This window comes from Saimiri boliviensis, chromosome 6 (assembly GCF_048565385.1).
Source record: "Saimiri boliviensis isolate mSaiBol1 chromosome 6, mSaiBol1.pri, whole genome shotgun sequence".
In the NCBI taxonomy this organism is placed as follows: domain Eukaryota; kingdom Metazoa; phylum Chordata; class Mammalia; order Primates; family Cebidae; genus Saimiri; species Saimiri boliviensis.
In genome coordinates, this window is record NC_133454.1 from 52444951 (window position 1) to 52463646 (window position 18696).

An 18696-nucleotide genomic window follows, 5' to 3' on the forward strand; every position below is an offset into this window, starting at 1 on the left:
AAGACTGCCCCACTACACTCTGGCCTGGGAGAAAAAGAATCTATTAAAAAAAAAAAAAAAAGTCTGATATAAGATTCCACAGTTAATTAGTACTGATTCAGTTTTTTATTAAAAAACACTTACTGAATGTGAATGTTCATGCCCTACCAGGGGCTGTTAAGTTTTATGGAAGATACTGATGTGGAAAACACAGTTCTGATAATCAAGAGGCTTACATTCTAGTGGGGAAAGGAGGAAGAGATACATACATAATTATAAAAACCAGGTGGTATAAAATCAATCCAGCCTCAAATTAATCCTCTTTTAAATGTATATCACTGTCATTCCAACTTGAAAATATATGTCTTTAGTACGTCTCAGGATGCCTATGAAAGGAAACTTGTATCAAACAAACAAGACCAGGCATAGAAATATCCACTAATTGTGAGGATACTTCATTCCACACATTATTGACAATAGAGAGCAGCTTAGAATTCTTGAGCTGACTATATCCATTTGCAGAGCATGGCCTCCCACACAGCTGTATGCAGCTACTCTGGAATTCAAGTTGGCTAGAAGCAGCTAAATGGTAGGGCCTTTGCCCTCTTGTCTTCCACTATACCAGCTCTGCTGGAGTTTCTAGATCCTTCAGGAAGAAAAACAGATAAACTGAGCTCAAGCCTATGACAACAGCTGAGAAAAGGAAGGATCTTGTGCTTAAGGACTTCCCTCAATCACACTATCTCCTGTAACACAGCAACAGCAGTTTGCCTGACAGGCTGAAAAGCAGCCGGCACTCCCCTCCATCAGAAGACTATGCTCCAGATCTACTGAGATAAAGCTGTGCCCAGAAACAGGAGGTGCAGCAGAAAAAGGACTCCAGGACAGACTCTAAACTTCCTTCACAGGAACCTGACACTTCTTGAAGGTTGTCAGCAAGACAAGCCGAAACAACCGATGAATTCATCTTCTGCTATGCCTTATCCTTTTGAAGTATTCTCTGAAAGGCCTTGGGATTTAGGCCTATGACATTTGGCAAAGCCAAGCACATGTATGTTACCAAGGGCCAGAGAGATCATGTTGGTAATATAGCAATTATCTACTCATTTCCTACTCTGGCTGTTTCTCATTTTCTGTACTAATCTTACAAACACTTCTACTCAGAGAATTACTGAACTGGGATTCAAGAGTGACTAGGTTTGGGATAATCCTGTTGGCTTTGCCTGAGTCTTGAAGCTTTTAGGTTAACTTACATCATATTATAAATATGAGTTCTAAGCAGTTAGACTGCAGTTTATTTCTAAGCACTAACAGACAATGTGGCTAACAGCACGCTTAGCTGTTTCCCAGGACCCCCTATCTGAGGCCGGCTCTGGGAAGGGTTCAGTAAGAATCTCTTGCTTTGGTGTGAGATGGTGGGCGTGGAGGGTAGAAGAGATCCAAGTTGCTCACGGGAAACACTGTGGACATTGGAAAAGTAAAGGAAGTGGTTTGTTTATCTTGCTGTTTTTGCGACAGTATGGTGCAATAAAACAAACAGTGAATTTGGATACTGACTTAGTTACTTATTACCAGTGTGGCTTTGGCAAATTAACTAATTTCTCTAAACTTCAGCTTCCAAAGTTCATCAGCAAGATGGTAAGATATGTGCTATTACCAATTCTAAGATATAGTTATGTAGCTCAAATTGGATTAAGTACAAGAAAATAATTTAGGCTGCATATGCTGGCTTCTGCCCATAATCCCAGCACTTTGAGAGCCAAGGTGGAAGGACTGCTTGAGACCAAGAGTTCAAGATCAGACTGGGCCATTGTAGTGAAACTCATCTCTACGAAAAATCTTTTTAAAAATTAGCTTAGCACAGTGGCACAGGCCTGTAGTCCTAGCTACTTGGGAGCCTGAGGTAGGAGGATTCTTTGAACCCAGGAGTTTGAGGCTGCAGTGAGCTATGGTCACACCACTAGGTTCCAGCATGGGTGACAGAACAAGACCTTGTTGCTAACAACATAAAAATTGAAATATTTTTTAAAAAGATATATTGGCTGGATGTAGTGGTTCCCACCTGTAATCCCAGAACTTTGGGAGGCCAAGGTGGGCAGACTGCTTGAGTCCGGGAGTTTAAGAACAGCCTGGGCAACATAACAAGACCCTGTCTCTACAAAAAAACTACAAAAATTAGCTGGGCGTGGTGGCATGTGCCTGCAGTCCAAGCTACTCAGGAGGCTGAGGTGGGAGGATGGTTTTAGCTTGGGAGGCGGAGGTTGCAGTGAGCCATGATCTTGCCACTGCACTCTAGCCTGGGCAACACAGTGAGATCCTGTCTCAAAAAAAAAAAAAAAATTAAAAAAAGAAATTATTTTATAAACTCAAAAGCCGTAAACAAATGTAATTTCTTGATATTACTACTGATATTATGATTTGGATAAGACTGCACTCTCTAGAGGGGCTTCTGGAGTCAGCATTTTAACAACCCTATGCATTCATTCATTCATTCAACAAATATTTACTGAGTGCCTACTAGAACCCAGGCGCTGTCCAAAGCCCTGGGAACACAGCAGTAAACAAAAACCAAACGCTTATTATGGTCAAGTGGTGATGGGAGATGAGGAGACAATAAAGTCATGCGAGCTAGTGCTAAGTGCCATGAAGAAAAAGCAGAATTACAGAAACAGAATGAGAGGGGAGCCAGAACAGGCCTCTCTGAGGGGACCTGTGACTACATAAGGGAACCAGAATGTATGTGCTTGGCAGGTCTGAGAAACAGCAAGGAAGGCCCTGTGAAAATGGGAGCTCAGAACTGGAGGTAAACAGTAACAGGAGAGGAGATCAAGGAAGGGGCAGTGACAGCTGTGCCTTGCAGGCCATAATAATAGTAACTCCTTGAATTTTATTCTAAATGTAAATGAAAGCCACTGGGGGTGGGGTGGTTTTCAGATTTAGTATTTACTAAGTCCTACTACCCACCAGATCCTATGCTAGCTTATTGACTGTTGTGAAAAAGACATCTTTCGTCTGTACCTTCACTAAGTTCAGTCTGGTGTGGAAGACATACAATGAAAGAAGTAATTGCAATATGAAGCTTGGTAAGTAATATGATAAAGAGAAAGTTTAGAGACAAGAAGTGTGAATAGAAATTATCTAGATTCTTATTTCTATCCCATCTAATTTTTAAATTCTAAATTCTAAAATACAGGAGTGGGTGGAGTGGGGTGGAATAAGGAAGATGTATTCTCGGCAGTGGGAAATGCTCCAGAAAACAGAACTTGTTCAGGGAGCTAGAAGAAAATCAGGGGACTGGTGGGAGAATGGAAGCTATGACTGAAGAGATAGGCAGGAGTTGGGTTTTAAAGGTATTTCTATGTCATTGTTTTTGAAATAGCAGACAGGAGATCAAGTTATTACGTTGAAATCAGTGTTTTTTTTAAATGGAATAGAATAAAATATTTTGGAATGCACTGTACATAGTAAGGGTAAGTTTTGCTTTTTCAAAAACAAGTTGTTTGTTGGCTGGTTGCAGTGGCTCATGGAGGTCAAGGTGGCTTTGGGAGGTCAAGACAGGAGGATCACTTAAGGCTAGGAGTTCAAGATCAGCTTGGTCAGAGTGAGACTCCATCTCTATAAAAAATCTTTTAAAATTAGCCAGGCATGATGGTGTTTGCCTGTAGTCCCAGCTAGTTGGGAGGCTGAGGTGGGAGGACTGCCTGAGTCCAGGAACTGGAGGCTGCAGCAAGCAATGATCACATCAGTGTACTCTGGCCTGGATGACAATGGTCCCCCCCAAAAAAAATCTTTTGTTGTCAGCCATGGTAGTATATGCCTCTAGTCCCAGCTACTTGGGAGACTAAAGGGTCACTTGAGCCCAGGAGTTCAAGTCCAGCCTGGGCAAAATGGCAAGACTCCATCTCTAAAATCAAGCAAAGAAATCTTTTGTTCATTTGTATTCATATATGTGTGTTCTGGGTCACAGTATAAACTATATTTTTTTCTTATCATAGCCAAACATGTTTGTAAGCCAATGCTTGCCACCTTATGGAGTAAACTTTACCTTGGAGGCAATGGTAAAAAAGTAAAAAAGGCTAGAAAATGGTAAAATCAGATTTGTGTTTATGTAACAGAGAGAAAGAGAGTAAGAGAGTGTGCATGTGTGTGTGGTATTTTTTATTTATTTTTATGTTTGTGTTTTGGAAAGATTACTCATGCAGCAAAGTTGAGAATAGATTAGAGGGGGACAAGACTGGAGCCAGGAATCCATATAACTGGCTATTGTTTAACTGAGGCAAGAGAAAATGATTAGTATGGTATTGGAAGTGGCTATAGGAATGGAGGGTTGAATCGACAGGATTTGGTAACTGATGAGCTGTGGCAATGATGACAGAGAAAGCATCAAGGCTTGTGCTGGCCTTGGTCAGATGGTGATGCTATTCACTAAAGCAATGAATACAGAACAGAGCACATCTAGGGAGGGGAGTTAAGTTCATTTCTGAAGATGTTTCCGCTGATCTGACATGAAGCCAATGGTAAGTAAATACTTGGATATGCAGCCCTATAACCAAGAGGAGAGGTCCAGGCCAAAAAGTTAACTGAGGACTGATCATCACAGTGATCAATGAAGCTATTGGCTCCAGAAAGATGTAAAGATACAAAGATCTAAAGGATGAACAGAGAAAATGAGTGTGGTAGAGAAGACTGAAGGGGCTCCCAGAGGACAGGAGGAAAACTGGGGAATGTGGCATCTCAGAAGCAATGAGAAAGTGTTTTAAAATGTAATGAGTGACTCAACAATAAGAAAATAAACAACCTGATTTTATAATGACCAAAAGACCTGAAGAGACACCTCAACAAAGATATATAGATGGCAAATGAGCATATGAAAAGATGCTCATCATCATACATTACAGAAATTAAAACAACAATGAAACACCACTACACACCTATTAGAGTGGCAAAAATCCAACATGCTGACACCACCAAATGCTGACGAGGATGTGGCGCAACAGAGGCTCTCATTCATTGCTGGCAGGAACGCAAAATAGCACAGTCGCTTTGGAAGAGAGTTTTCTTATAAAACTATCCATGCTCTTACCATATGATCCAGGAATTGCACTCCTTGGTATTTACCCAAATGAGTTAAAAATTTTTGTCCACGCAAAAACCTGCACGAGGATGTTACAGTAGCTTTATTTACAACGGTCAAAACAGAAAAGCAACCAAGATGTCATCAGTAGGTGAAAGGATAAAGTGTGGTACATCCAGGCAATGAAATATTATTCAGCGCTAAAAAGAAATGGGCTCTCAAGTCATGAAGAAACATGGAGGAATCTTATTGCATATTACTATTTGAAAAACACCAATCTGAAAAAGCTACATGCTGTATGTTTCCAGCCAGATGACATTCTGGAAAAGGAAAAACTTGTGGAGACAGTGAGAGGATCAGTGGTTGCAGGGGCTTAGGGAGAAATAGATAAACAGAGCACAGAGGATTTTGGGAGCAGTGAAACAATTTTATACGACATTGTAATAGTGAATACATGTCACTATACATTTGTCAAAACCCACAGACCGTATAACACTGAGAGAAAACCCTAATGTAAGTGACGGACTTTGGGTGATAATGTGTCAATGCATGTTCATTGATTGTAACAAATGTACCACTCTGGTGGGGAACATTGATAATGACAAGGGCCGGGAGGGGAGGTGGGTAGGACAGCACAGAGGGTACACAGAAACTGTGTACCTTCCACTCAGATTTGCTGTGAATCTCAAACTACTCTAAAATGTAACCCTAAAGAGGCAGGGTGTGATGGCTTACACTTGTAGTCCCAGCACTTTGGGAGGCCAAGGCAGGAAGATCGATTGAGCTCAGGAGTTTGAGACCAGCCTGGACAACTTGGCAAAACCCCATCTCTATCATAAATAAATAAATAAATAAATAATAACAAAAATTAATCAGGCATAGTCGTACCTGCCTATAGCTCCAGCTACTTGGGAGGCTAAGGGAGGATCACTTGAGCCTGGGAGGTCAAGCTGCAGTGAGCCATGATGGCACCACTGCACTCCAACCTGGGCAAAGGGCAAGAAAAAGGGAGGGAGGAAGGGAGGGAGGGGAGGGAGGAAGGCAGGAAGGGAGGGAAGGGAGGGAGGAAGGCAGGGAGGGATGGAGGGGAGGGAGGGAGGGAGGAAGGGAGGAAGGGAGGGAGGGAGGGAGGGTAGGGGGGAAGGGAGGGAGGGAGGAAGGGAGGGAGGGAGGAAGGGGAGGAAAGGAGGGAGGGGAAGAAGGGAGGGAGAGGAGGAAGGGAGGGAAGGGAGGGAGGGGAGGAAGGAAGGGAGGGGAGGAAAGGAAGGAGGGAGGGAAAAGAGTTAACCACTGCTTGGCAGTGATTAAGAAGACTAAGGATAGACAGTTGATCAATAATGAGATCACTGGTGACCCTGGCCAGGGCAATACTGAACCACTTCTCTGCTTCCTTTTATAGTAAGCTGGAAAGAGTGTGTCTACTTCCTTTGTCTATTTTCCTTCTATTCCTTTTCTGTTGCAGCCACATGATTTAGGCTTTGCTCCTGTCCCTCTGCCAAAAGTGTACTTCAGAATCATTAATGATCTTGGAAGGCAAGTGAGGGAGGGAATAAAAAAGAAACAAAATCATTAATGATCTCCACATTTCTAAATGCAGCATTCAGTTCTCAGTCCTCTTACCTGACTTGGCAGCTCCTCACTCCCTCCTCCCTCCTCCTGGGAACAGTTTCTTCACTTGTCTCCTAGCACAGCAGGCCCTTTGGCTCACCCCACCAGCCACTCTTACGATCCCTCTTCACCCGCCTCATCTCTAAATATCGTTATGTCCCAGAGTTTAATCTGTGGACCTTTTCTCTTCTCTGTAACCACTATCTAGAAAGTGAGCTCACCTCACGGCTTTAACTATGATCTATATACACTGAGGATTCCAAATACACATCCCTAACCCAGAACTCTCTTCTAAATGCAACTGCCTATTCAAAATCTCGACACTGATGTCTAATGTGCACCCCAAACTTGACATGTCTGAAATATGTCTCTGACAAGTAAGTATTCTTCCCCAGTCATCCCCAGCTCAGTTAGCAGTAAGTCCATCTTTCCAGTTGCTCCAGACAGAAACTCTGGAGTCTTTCTTTCATATCAAATCCAACGCTAAATGTTATTGGAGCCAAACTGCCTGGGTTCAAATTCTGCTTCAGCCACTTGGTAGCTGAGTTATCTTAGGAAAATTGCCTAATCTCTGGCTTCAGTTTTATCACCAGTAAAATAAGACAATACTCTTATGTATCTCATAGGGTTGTTAAAATAATTGAGTTAATGTTTGTGAAGTGCTTTGAACAGTGCCTGCCACACAGTATGTAGCATCTCTTGAATCCGATCACTTCTTACCATCTCTACCTTGACACCCCAGACAGAACCAGCCGCCAACATCTCTCATCTGGCTATTGTAAAAGTCTCCTCCTAAGTGGTCTCCTTCCTTCCGCCCTTGTTCCTTTCAACCTACCAGCAACATAGCAGCCAAAGTGATCTTTTTTAAACAAAAGTCACTGTATAATTTTTTCACCTTTTTAGTAGGTTTGAAATTTTTCATAATAAAATTTAGAAAAAACAAAAGTCAGATTACATCAGTCCCGTCAAAACCCTTCAATCCTGTACACTTCAGTCGGAGTAAAATCTAAAGTCTTATGCTAGCTAGTCCCCAAAATTAAGCGCCCTCTTACCTCTCTGACCTCATCTCTCTTCCTCATCTCTCATTGCTCCTTCCTTCCAGGCACACAGGCCTCCTTCCTGTTCCTTTACTCAGCCATGCTCCCTCCCCACAGCCTCTGTGCTGACCCCTCAACAGCCGGGAAGTGCTCTTCCCCTGGATGGCACAGTGTTCACCTTCACCTTCTTTCAGCCTTTGCTGAAAGGTCACTTTCTCCATAAAGGGGTTTTCATAAAACTTACTACCCACTAACCTAACTCCTTCTCTATCGTATTTTTCTCACAGCATTTAGCATTATCTTATATACTATGAAGTCATCAGTTCGAAGAACACAAGTTAAATCTACTCCAAGGTTCACCTCTTTATTCTAAAATGCAATTTCCATGGGCTCCCACTTGGTTGTTAACCCAGTGGACACATGTTCTTCCTTAAAATGAAAACAGATGATTAAGCAAAACGATGTGACTTTTTGCATTGTCTCTAAAATGTTCCCTTCTTATTTGATAAAATACCGCTAATTCTGGGTATCTAGTATCTATTTTCAATGTTAAATTTTTCCAAGACTTAGTTACCTTACTATCCACTTATTAAAGAAATTTTTAAAAATTTGATTCTGGAGGACAAAGAGCACAGAAATAGGAAATAAAGCAGTAACAAGACTAAGATGCAAAGCCTCCTTTCTCCTTGGCATTTAAAACCACACTGCAATGAGAACCCAATAAGGGGAAACATCCTGAAAAAGGGTAGGGGGAAGACAGAAGTGAAACAAAAAAATTTATTTCATTACTGCTACGCCATGGGCCTACTGAGTCTTTACGTACATTATCTCATTTAATCCTTAAGTAATAGCAGCCCTCACAAAACTCTCAGCCAATATATAGATGAGGAAACTAAAGCTCAGACAGACTTAGGGCCCAGATTCAAACCCAGGTAGGGCTATCTGATGCCAAAACCTGTGTACTGTACTCTGTTTCTACAGAACCTTGTCTCCTGGAGGCATCAGGTCAGCAAGCTGGAGTTAAAAAAGGTTATAAGTCGGCCGTTTATACTCTGTCACTAAATTCTGGGATAACTCAGTGGGTCTAACTTTCACGAACCCATTCATAGCTGTGTGCTAGCGACTCTCTTACCTGTGGACATAAAAAATGGGATGCGGAACTTTCCACTCAGCACGCGGGCCCGCAGATTCTGCAGTGTGCTCCCATCAAACGGCAGGGCACCGCACACAAGCACATAGAGGACAACTCCAAGGCTCTGCATCCCAAACAGAGAGGATGCACAATTAATCCCATCAGAGGAAACAAAAACCACCACTGTAGTGTGTGTATGCAGACGATGGTGAGTCATGCATAAGGTTATGGAACAAACTTTTTCTTCTACCTTAGAACAGTTAACAATCTTCTTTGCTTCTAGGCGTTCATTTAGGGTAACATCCTGAATTTTTCTCAGTACTCATTCTCCGGAGATAAGGTAAGTGGCCACATTAGAAAGAATCTCTGTTCTTGGCAAGGGCCTCCATCCAAGCTGGTCCTTGGTTCTTTTGCAGATGCCAAGGGGAAATTTGAAATCTGTGGCTCAGTCCATAAGGTAAGTATTGGAGGAAAGACTGTACAAGCAGGCAGGGCACGGTGGCTCACACCTACAGTCCCAACACTTTGGGAGACCAAGGCGGGAAGATCCCCTGCGGTCAGGAGTTTGAGACCAACCTGGCCAACATGGAGAAACCCTGTCTCTACTAAAAATACAAAAATTAGCTGGGCGTCATAGCGTGTGTCTGTAATCCCAGTTAGCTGGGAGGCTGAGGCAGGAGGATCACTTGAACCTGGGAGGCAGAGGCTGCAGTGAGCCAAGATTGCCCTGATACACTCCAGCCTGGGTAACAGAATGAGACTATGTTTTTTTTTTTTTTTTTTAAAAAGACTTTGCACAAGAAATTGGGACTTGAAAGAACAGGTGACCAGGATCTCAATTCATGTGCGTCACATGTACCCTCCAGGATGAGAACAGCTGTCATCAACCAAGGGTAGCTAATGCTGTCAGGTATAAGAGAAGGCAGTTACTTACCCAGATGTCCACTTTGGGTCCATCATATTCTTTTCCTTCAAATAGTTCAGGTGCAGCATAGGGAGGGCTGCCACACCATGTCTTCAGCAGCTGCCCAGGAGTGAAGAGGTTACTGAAACCAAAATCTAGAAAGGCAAATTGACATAATTAATATTATTGTAACCTTTTATTGTAGCTGAGCAAACACTAGTCTCTAGTCACTAAAGATTCCAAATCATTAAGTGTGAATATTAAATGCAAAAAGAGAACACTTAGAAACCGCATAGCCAGACACTTAAAAAATAACAGTGAAACAGAGATATCGATGAGCTGAAATACAAAGATAAACATGATCAGTTTATGTCAGCAGAAATGGTACAGCTCCCTTTGTAAACCTAGGCAGAAAAAGGCGAGTGGTACTTGTTCCTTTAAGAATGCAAATGAAACTGGATGATGCTAAGACCACATTAGAATCAGGAAACACATGTAAGCCTATTCAACTAATTCACACCCAGAATTTCTATGTTATTTTTACTTCTTATGACAAACACATCTGTGACAATTTAAAAATTAGACAAAGTGATATTAATTATAACTAAGGTAGTTTATTCAAAAGGAAGAATATACGACTTACTTAAAATTAAAATGTAAGCAAGAATGCTTACATTTTAATTTTAACTCCCCTCGTGCTTCAATTTCCCTCCCTTCTTCCCTCTCCCTCCTACTGCTGTAAGAGGCATTAGATGGGAGGTAGAAGGGATGAGTCCATGGGAGACACACTAATACAATGAGCAAGGATGGCCAGCCAAAGGACTGAGTCTTTGGTGTAGAAATGCTATTATTTATGTATGCATGCCCACGTGACAGGCTAGAAATCCCTCACGCCCCAGGCACACCATGCTCCCTGCAATCACAGCATCTGAAAATGCTAAGCACCCACCGACTCCCTAAATTCTTCCCTCTCTTTTCTAGTTTTATTCTTCTTGACAACTCTCCTTTTGCTATTTGCTTTCCTTCTTTCTACCTTCTATAGAAGGTGTTTTCCAGCAAGCTCTGCTGATTTTAACTTCCTCTCCTTGCTGGATGTTTTCTCAGGGCTAACTCTTTTGATCTCATCGCTTCCACTAGCATTTGTTTGGGGATAATTCCCCAAATTTGTATGTCTGGCCCTGGTACCACTCTTAGGTTCCTGGCACGAATTCCCAATACTTGCTTGGGAAGAAACTCTTAACCCCGCCATTTTCCAAAGTCATACCTGTGCTTTAGTGCTCCTATCCTCATTAGTGACATTACCACCTGTGTTACTAGAAACACTGGAGTCATCTTTAAATCCTTTCTCCCTCTCATTTCCCAGTTCAAGCTGCTAATACAACTCTCACTGCTTCAACTGTGTGTGTCTTGAATTCACCTCCTCTGTTCTATTTCCATTTCTACCACTGTAGTTCATACTCTTATCATCGCTAGCTTAGACTGATGCTATTGCTTACTTCCTGTCTATTTCATTTCCCCCTAAGCCATGCATTCAAAGCACAATTACACAAACCAGAGCCTGTTACCTCCTTGCTCAAAAACATGGGCTGGCTCCCTTCTACTTACAGAAGAGTCTTCATCTCAGCACTGTCATTTAAGGCCCTTCACAACCCAGCTCCATCCAATCTTTCCAATTTATCCCTGGCCATGGTAACATCACTAGACTATTCCCATCCTGTGCTTACATGCCTTTGCTATGCTATTTTCTCTCTGTGTCATGCCTTTTCCTTTCTTTTCCATCTTTAAAATATCACTTTTTCAAGGCCCAGTCAAATATTACTTCCTACATGAAGTACAGGAACTGATTTCTACCAGGAAACACCATGTCAATGCTTCCTCCTCTGTGCTTCCACAGTCTTTTTTTTTTTTTTTAACACCTCTACATCCCATTAGCACTCTGCCTTATATGATATTTAATCGTATTATGTTTATACCCTCCACTAATTAGTAAATCGAGAAGATACTGTTCTCTTTTTCTAAAGAAAAAGAAACCGTTTTCTAAACAGTGGTTCTAATACATAGCAGAGATTCAAGAAAGGGTCACAAAATTAAACTCACTGGGCAATAAAATCACTCGACCATTTTCTCATCACCTTCTGACTACTGGAGACTTCTCAAACTGACAACGGCAGCTGGCCAACAATGAGAGCCTCTGCTTCCTAGCTGTCCCTCCCAAGGTTCTAAAATTAACTTAATGATCATAAGTGGTGTGGCAGTCAGGACCACAGATAGAATCATTATAGCTTCTTCTATGAGAAGACAAATACTCTCATTCATTAATGAAAATAAATAATACTTCCATGAATTCTCCATGGATCCCCTACAAGAAATGTCCCCTCTCTTTATTATTTGAATACATATATAACCTATTCTTCTAGCTCCTGAAAAACGCCCTCTTGTGAAGATCTAGCCTCTCTCTCTAGTTCCTTAAGGACACCGTATTCTTTTCTCTTTCACAGTACCTAACAGTGTTTAACAAAGTGGGCACTTAATAAATGTTGACTATGAACAAAACTGCATTTAACGCTCTACCAACTAACCTACAACTTTGGAAACACTGTAACTTTCACTTACAAATTAAAGTCTGCACACACAAGTCACCATTAAGATTTTTTCTTAGGAGAGTGGGGACAGGTTGCTAAAAATCCCAACAAATGAGATTCAGCAAAGTTGATGTCTCTGGAAATTATCCAGAAAGAAGATGCTTAGGTTTGCAAAAATAAAAAGATAGAAAAAAGATCCTTAGGTCTGCAAAAACCTTCACCAGATCCTTTTCCGTGATCAGCCTTCCTCTTCTCCACAGTGCAGAGGAGAAATGCGAACGATTCTGTTCTGCCTGATGGATTTAGACACTGGAATGACTGAATAACAAACTCTAGAAGAATCACGGAGTTTTTTGTTTGTGTTTTCAATGGAGCATACAATAGGCTAAGCAATGAATTTAAACCGGTTGAGTTTAAATTTTCCTATAAGCAGTTAAAATGAACACATTTCATTCTGAAACACTAATGTTTAGTAACCTTTCTAGCATTTTACTTTGCCAGGGAGGAGAAGGCACAAACTTAATAGCATAAGCTTGTTATTTCATCTACCAAACAGGAAATCGTTACAAAGAAAACAACATCAAAAAAACCAGCTTCAGCAATGTCTGCAGGCTTAGACTGCTACTAGTTAGTAGTTTTTATATGAGAAATTAGTGTATGACAATGAACGATATATTAGGGCTAGACAACTAGAGAGGGCCACATCTGCAGAAGCACCTGCTTCCACTATGTTACATCCAAACAGCTGGCTTCAACAACCAAATACTACTGGCTTGCTCTCATCTATTATGCACCAAACAAAATCCTCTAGTCTTGGAAACCTGTCAAGAGGTCTTCTATAATCTCATTCCAAGTACCGTTACTCCCACCTCTAAGGTGTTGTACGTTCAAGCAAAATTTGCTATTCCCTGCCTACAAGACATCTTTTACCTCCCAAATATGGACAGATTCCTTTAGTTACTGAGCCTGCGGTATCCCAGTTCTTTCTTTAATGTACCAAACCTAACAGGATCTGATCTACCCTCCCTTTTCAATATACATATTTTTATAAATTGACGGTTTCGTTGAAAGCATATTGCTGTCTTCTCTTCCCTTCTCTTTATTTCACATTAATCTTCACCATTGCATCTTATAAGTTAAAATTCTGGCTAATTTGCTGCCCATTCAGCTATAACATAACTTATTTTCTGAACATTTACATTATCCATGTGGGAAAGCCTCAAATTATTACCATGTACTAAACCTGGAAGTCATTTTGAAAATTCAGTGCCTTCCAATCAATACTTCTGGGGCTGAATAACTGGGATGGGGAGAATACCTCCTCTTTATTCTCTTAGCTGCTTGCCTTTGGGGACATTTCGCTACACATTTTAAGAGGACTGGAAGGAGAAAATACATTTAAACAAACTAGTCTATTTTAGGTTTTGTTGGTAGTTTAGCGATGTACTGGGGGAATGCTGGGGTGCGTGGTAGGAAATGGAGGTGGGGAACAGACAGACATGGAGCAGAATCGCTAAGAGCTTTGCTGTTTTTAGTTATCTACATGCATAAACAACTGAAAAAAAAATGGAAAGATCATCCAAGTTGGAGGGAAAAATTCTCCTAACAAAAATTAAAGCAGTGAGTAAAAAAGAATGAGGAAGAATTCTCACTGGCTTAAGTCAGAAATGCCAAAGAAAAAGTAAAGAAAAACTTCTTCTTTTTTTTTTCTTTTGGAGATGGAGTCTTGCTTTGTTTCCCAGGCTGGAGTGCAGTGGCACAATCCTAGTTCACTGCAGCCTTTACCTCCTGGGCTCAAGCCATCTTTCTGCTTCAGCCTCCTAGGTAGCTGGGACTACAGGCAAACACCATCATGCCTAGCTATTTAAAATAATTTTTTTTTTTTTTTTTGTAGTGATAGGGGTCTTGCTATGTTGTCCCAGCTGGTCTCAAACTCCTGGGCCTTCCTAAGTGTTGGGATTACAAGCATCAGCCACTACTCCCAGCCAAGAAAAGGTTTAGAGTTTAAGCTTGATCTGCAACTTGAACTTAGAAAATCATTTCTATTTAATAGGCTTGTTCATCTTATTTTGGCTCTGGAGCTGCTCTAATTCACAATCTCTCTCATTATTTACCAAAGCTTTTATTATTAATGTCTTTTTTATATGTCTCTAAATAAGTTCCTCCATTTCCTTCACTCATTTCTATAACATGTATTTATGGAACCCTTCCAATGGGTATAGCAATCTGTTAGTTCTTCTAACAAACCAAAAGCATAAGCGATGGTTCTAGGGAAAGGCTCAAAGGAAGCAGAACTTGGCTGAATGGCCAGCATCTGGAGAGGCAAAGAAGGAAGGTAGGAAGTGTGCTCTGAATGTCAGTCAGGAGGGAGCATGAGCAAGGGAAGAACATTTACAATTAACTTGCTAAGTTCAAGTGACAAGCAAGACACTGCCTTGGGCATAATAAAGGGTTTGTACGGGCATATGGCAAGAAGGAAATTACAAATAGTAATGGTCTACGATGAAGTTCAAGATCTTCATTCTGTCATTTGAAGCTGTATTTTATCTGGCCTGATGCTACTGTGCCCTCTTTATTTCTTGCCATATGCACCTTGGCTATGCAGATGAGTGGCAAGAGCCCTGGAGGGAGCAGGGATCCCGGGAAGACCTAGAACTGGACTTCCCTAGACTCATCTCTCCAGCGCAACAGTTCTCCTATTTGTGCTGCACTTTGCAGTATTAAACAGATGTTTTTCAAAGAACGCTCTGTTGAGTGCTGTGCTAGAGCACCTTGTATTTCCTATCCCACTGAGATGAGCATTCTTCATGTTTTTTGCCTGAGAAGTTAAGTAACATTCGAAGTACAAAGGTTAAAGAGAAATTAGCAGGAACCAGATCCAGCCTATAATGCCAGTTTTCAGTGCCCTCAAATTCCAGGCCCACATTCCGCTTTCAGCATCATGTATGTGTTTATATTTAAATTCATCATTATTTGTATTGAAACTTGCAACTTTGTCAGGCACAGTGGCTCACACCTGTAATCTCAGCACTTTGGGAGGCCATGGCGGGCAGATCACCTGAGGTCAGGAGTTCGAGACCAGCCTGGCTAAAATGGTGAAACCCTATCTCTACTAAAAATATAAAAATTAGCTGGGTGTGGTGGTGGACACCTAAACTCCCAGCTACTTGGGAGGCTGAGGCAGGAGAATCGCTTGAACCCAGGAGGCAGAGGGTTGTGCCAGAGCCTAAATTGCACCATGCACTGTAGCCTGGGTGACAAGAGCAAAACTCTGTTTCAAAAAACAAAAAACTTACAAATTTCTTAGTTATTACAGTTTACTGTTTTTCATTTTATTATTGACTGCCACCCTTTTCTCTGCTTATGTTAATTTCCAAAGGCACATAACGTTTCAGGAATACTGAGTCAAGTTTCTTTTAAAAACATCCATAGAAAAGAATGGTAGACACCGTTTATCAATGGGAAAAGGATAAATTTTTCAGTAAGTGGCACAGGAACAACTGGTTATTCATATGGAAAAAAAATTACATAGGCTGCCTACCTCATACTCTATCCCCAAATTAATTCCAGGTGGATTGTAGCCCTAATGGGAAAGGTAAAACTATGAAATTTTTATTTAATTAAAAAAAAAAGAAGAATATCTTTATAGCCTCAGGGGATGGAAGAATTTCTCAAACAAGAAACAAAAAGTACCAATCATAAAGGGCTAAGTGGTAAACTTGGATACATTAAAATTATGCCAAAGTTTATATACATGTTAAAGAGAATGAAGTGAGAAACCACAAAGTGAGGGAGGATATTTCTAACACATAAAATAAAGGATTCAGCTGGGCGTGGTGGCTCACTCCTGTAATCCCAGCATTTTGGAAAGCCAAAGGAGAAGAATCGCTTGAGCTCAGGAGTGTAAGACCAGCCTGGGCAAATATAGGCAGAACTCATTTCTACAAAAACTAAAAATAAATTAGCCAGGCATGGTGTGTATGCCTGTGGTCTCAGCTACTCAGGAGGCTAAGGCAAGAGGATTGCTTGAGCCTGGGAAGTCAAGACTGCAGTGAGCTGAGATCTCAACAACTAACCAACCAATCAGTAAAAAAACAAAGGACTTGTATACAGTCTATCAAAAAGAAACAAAAAAATCTCCTACAAATCAATAGGACCAATAGGAAATCCAGTCAAAAAAAAAAAAAAAAAAACGGGCCAAGACACAAAAAGTAGCTCAATCTCATTATTAAAGACAAACAATAAAAAATCAAAACCACAACAAAATAACCATTACACAGTTGCCAGATGGACAAAAATTTTAAAGTAGAAAATAATAAGCACTGAAGAGGACATGGAGCAAGTGGAACTCTCACACCTGCTGGAAACAGTTCAGCATTGCCAAATAAAAACTAAAACAGACACACTGTATGACCCAGCAATTTCACTTCTCAGTTTATACTCTTAAATGTTTAAGAATACACATTAATGTTCAAGAGTATGCCAGGACAAATGTTTAGGAACGTTCAATGAAGCTGTTAGTAAGTGCCCCAAACTGAAAGGGCTTTTACTTTTAAAATGGCTATTAAATAGGTACAATGGAAAAATAATTTGTGGTATATTCATAACATGGAATACTAGATAGAAATAAAAATGAACAAATCACATATACAAACAGCATGGATAAATCTCACAGACAGACTGTTGCATGAAACAGACACAAAATAATATAATAACATGATTCTATTTATTTATAGTTCAAAACAAGCAAAACTACATTGTTTAAGGATGGACCCACTACACATTATATTCAATATAAATGGCATCCCTTGGAGCAAAACCCCTGAGTAATACATTACATCAGAGGCAAAACTATTAAAAGAAAAAAAAAAAACACCTAGAAAGTAGAGCACATAAGTGATTAACACAAAGGTAAAAAAATTTTTTTTTCCTCTTGGGGGAAGGATATGGTTATGATGAGCTGGACAGTCTGGGCTGATGAAATTTTCTAGTTTTTTTGACCTGATCGGCAATTACTACACAGGTGTTTGCTTCTAGTGATTCACTAAAGTGTGTGTACACGCTTAAAGAAAATTTTTTGTGTATATACATAATATTTCACAACAAATAAAAGGTAAAAGATAAAAGAATAGCTCTTTTTCCTCTTCCACTGCTATTTCTTGCCACTTGGAGCCATTGCTTTGGGATCTAAGCTCCACAATCATTAGGGCTTTTGAGGGCAGAGATTTTCTCAACACTGACTTCCTAGGGCTTAGCACAATGCTGACAGGAAGAGAAAGCACTCAATCAATACCTTACAAACAACTCACTGATAAAGAACAGAGAGGGTGGGAAAAGGGAAGAAAAGAGAGATATGCTTTGAAATAGGAAATGAATGTATCAGAACTCAGAGGGTAGGAATTGGGATCTACTTGCTAAGACAGAGATCTCAACTGAAGTTTTTGTTGAAAACAGCAATCTTCACATATGAAGAAAAACTGTAATCTAGGAAGAATACACATAATGATGAAGTTTCCAGTCATGATTAAACATAATTTTAAAGGAGGAGTAAATATTTTAGTTAGAGGTGGAATCATTAATGCTAAAATGGCAATTAGGTATAAGTAATATGCTTATTATTCACATGATTGAAAATAATAGTATTACTCCCACACTAATAACTATTTCTCAGTAACCCATTTTAGTAAGAGACAAAGCTAGTATACATCACGTATTGTTAATTTAAAAATTCATTTTTGTCTATAATATCATTTGCTTCCTTAGTTCAAACAAGAGCTGTTAATAAAAACACTTAAGGCTGGGCATGGTGGTTCACACCTGTTATCCCAGCACTTTGGGACCCCAAGGTGGGCGGATCATGAGGTCAAGATATTGAGACCATCCTGGCCAACATAGTGAAACCCCGTCTCTACTAAAAATACAAAAATTAGCTGGGCATGGTGATGCACACCTGTAGTCCCAGCTACTCAGGAGGCTGTGGCAGGAGAATCGCTTGAACCCGGGAGGCGGAGGTTGCAGTGAGATGAGATCACGCCATTGCACTCCAGCCTAGCAACAGAGCTAGTCTCCATCTCAAAAAAAAAAAAAAAAACAGTAAAAAATATTTAGGTTTTCCTTCTTTTCCATCAATATGTCCAACTTAAGTAAACTATCTAATTTAAAAAAACACAGCCAGGAAAAAAAGGGAAAAAACCTAGATGGTATTTTTTAAAAGCTGTATAATTGAAAGTTGACATAGTTTTAGTAATCTTTCAGATAATCTTAACTCTTCCCTAACTTTTTAAAAAAAAACCTATGTTTTTCTGATTATAATCTTTAAGTTATTCAAATCCCAAAGGCAAGTAGCCAGTAAACACACAGAGCCTCATCGTCTCTCCAAA

The 18696-nt window shown here is 40.4% G+C and overlaps 1 protein-coding gene across 6 annotated transcripts in view; it reads right to left on the minus strand.

Moving 5' to 3' along the window:
* Positions 1–18696, minus strand: part of SIK3 (SIK family kinase 3) — a 241417-nt gene that overhangs the window by 44648 nt on the left and 178073 nt on the right. For all 6 annotated transcript variants that reach the window (XM_039471143.2, XM_039471141.2, XM_039471144.2 and 3 more), the window contains exons 5-6: positions 9765–9889; positions 8831–8954 (exon numbers count right to left, since the gene is read on the minus strand). In XM_039471143.2, the coding sequence (XP_039327077.1) occupies positions 8831–8954; positions 9765–9889 (249 nt within the window). The remainder of the gene's footprint in view (positions 1–8830; positions 8955–9764; positions 9890–18696) is intronic.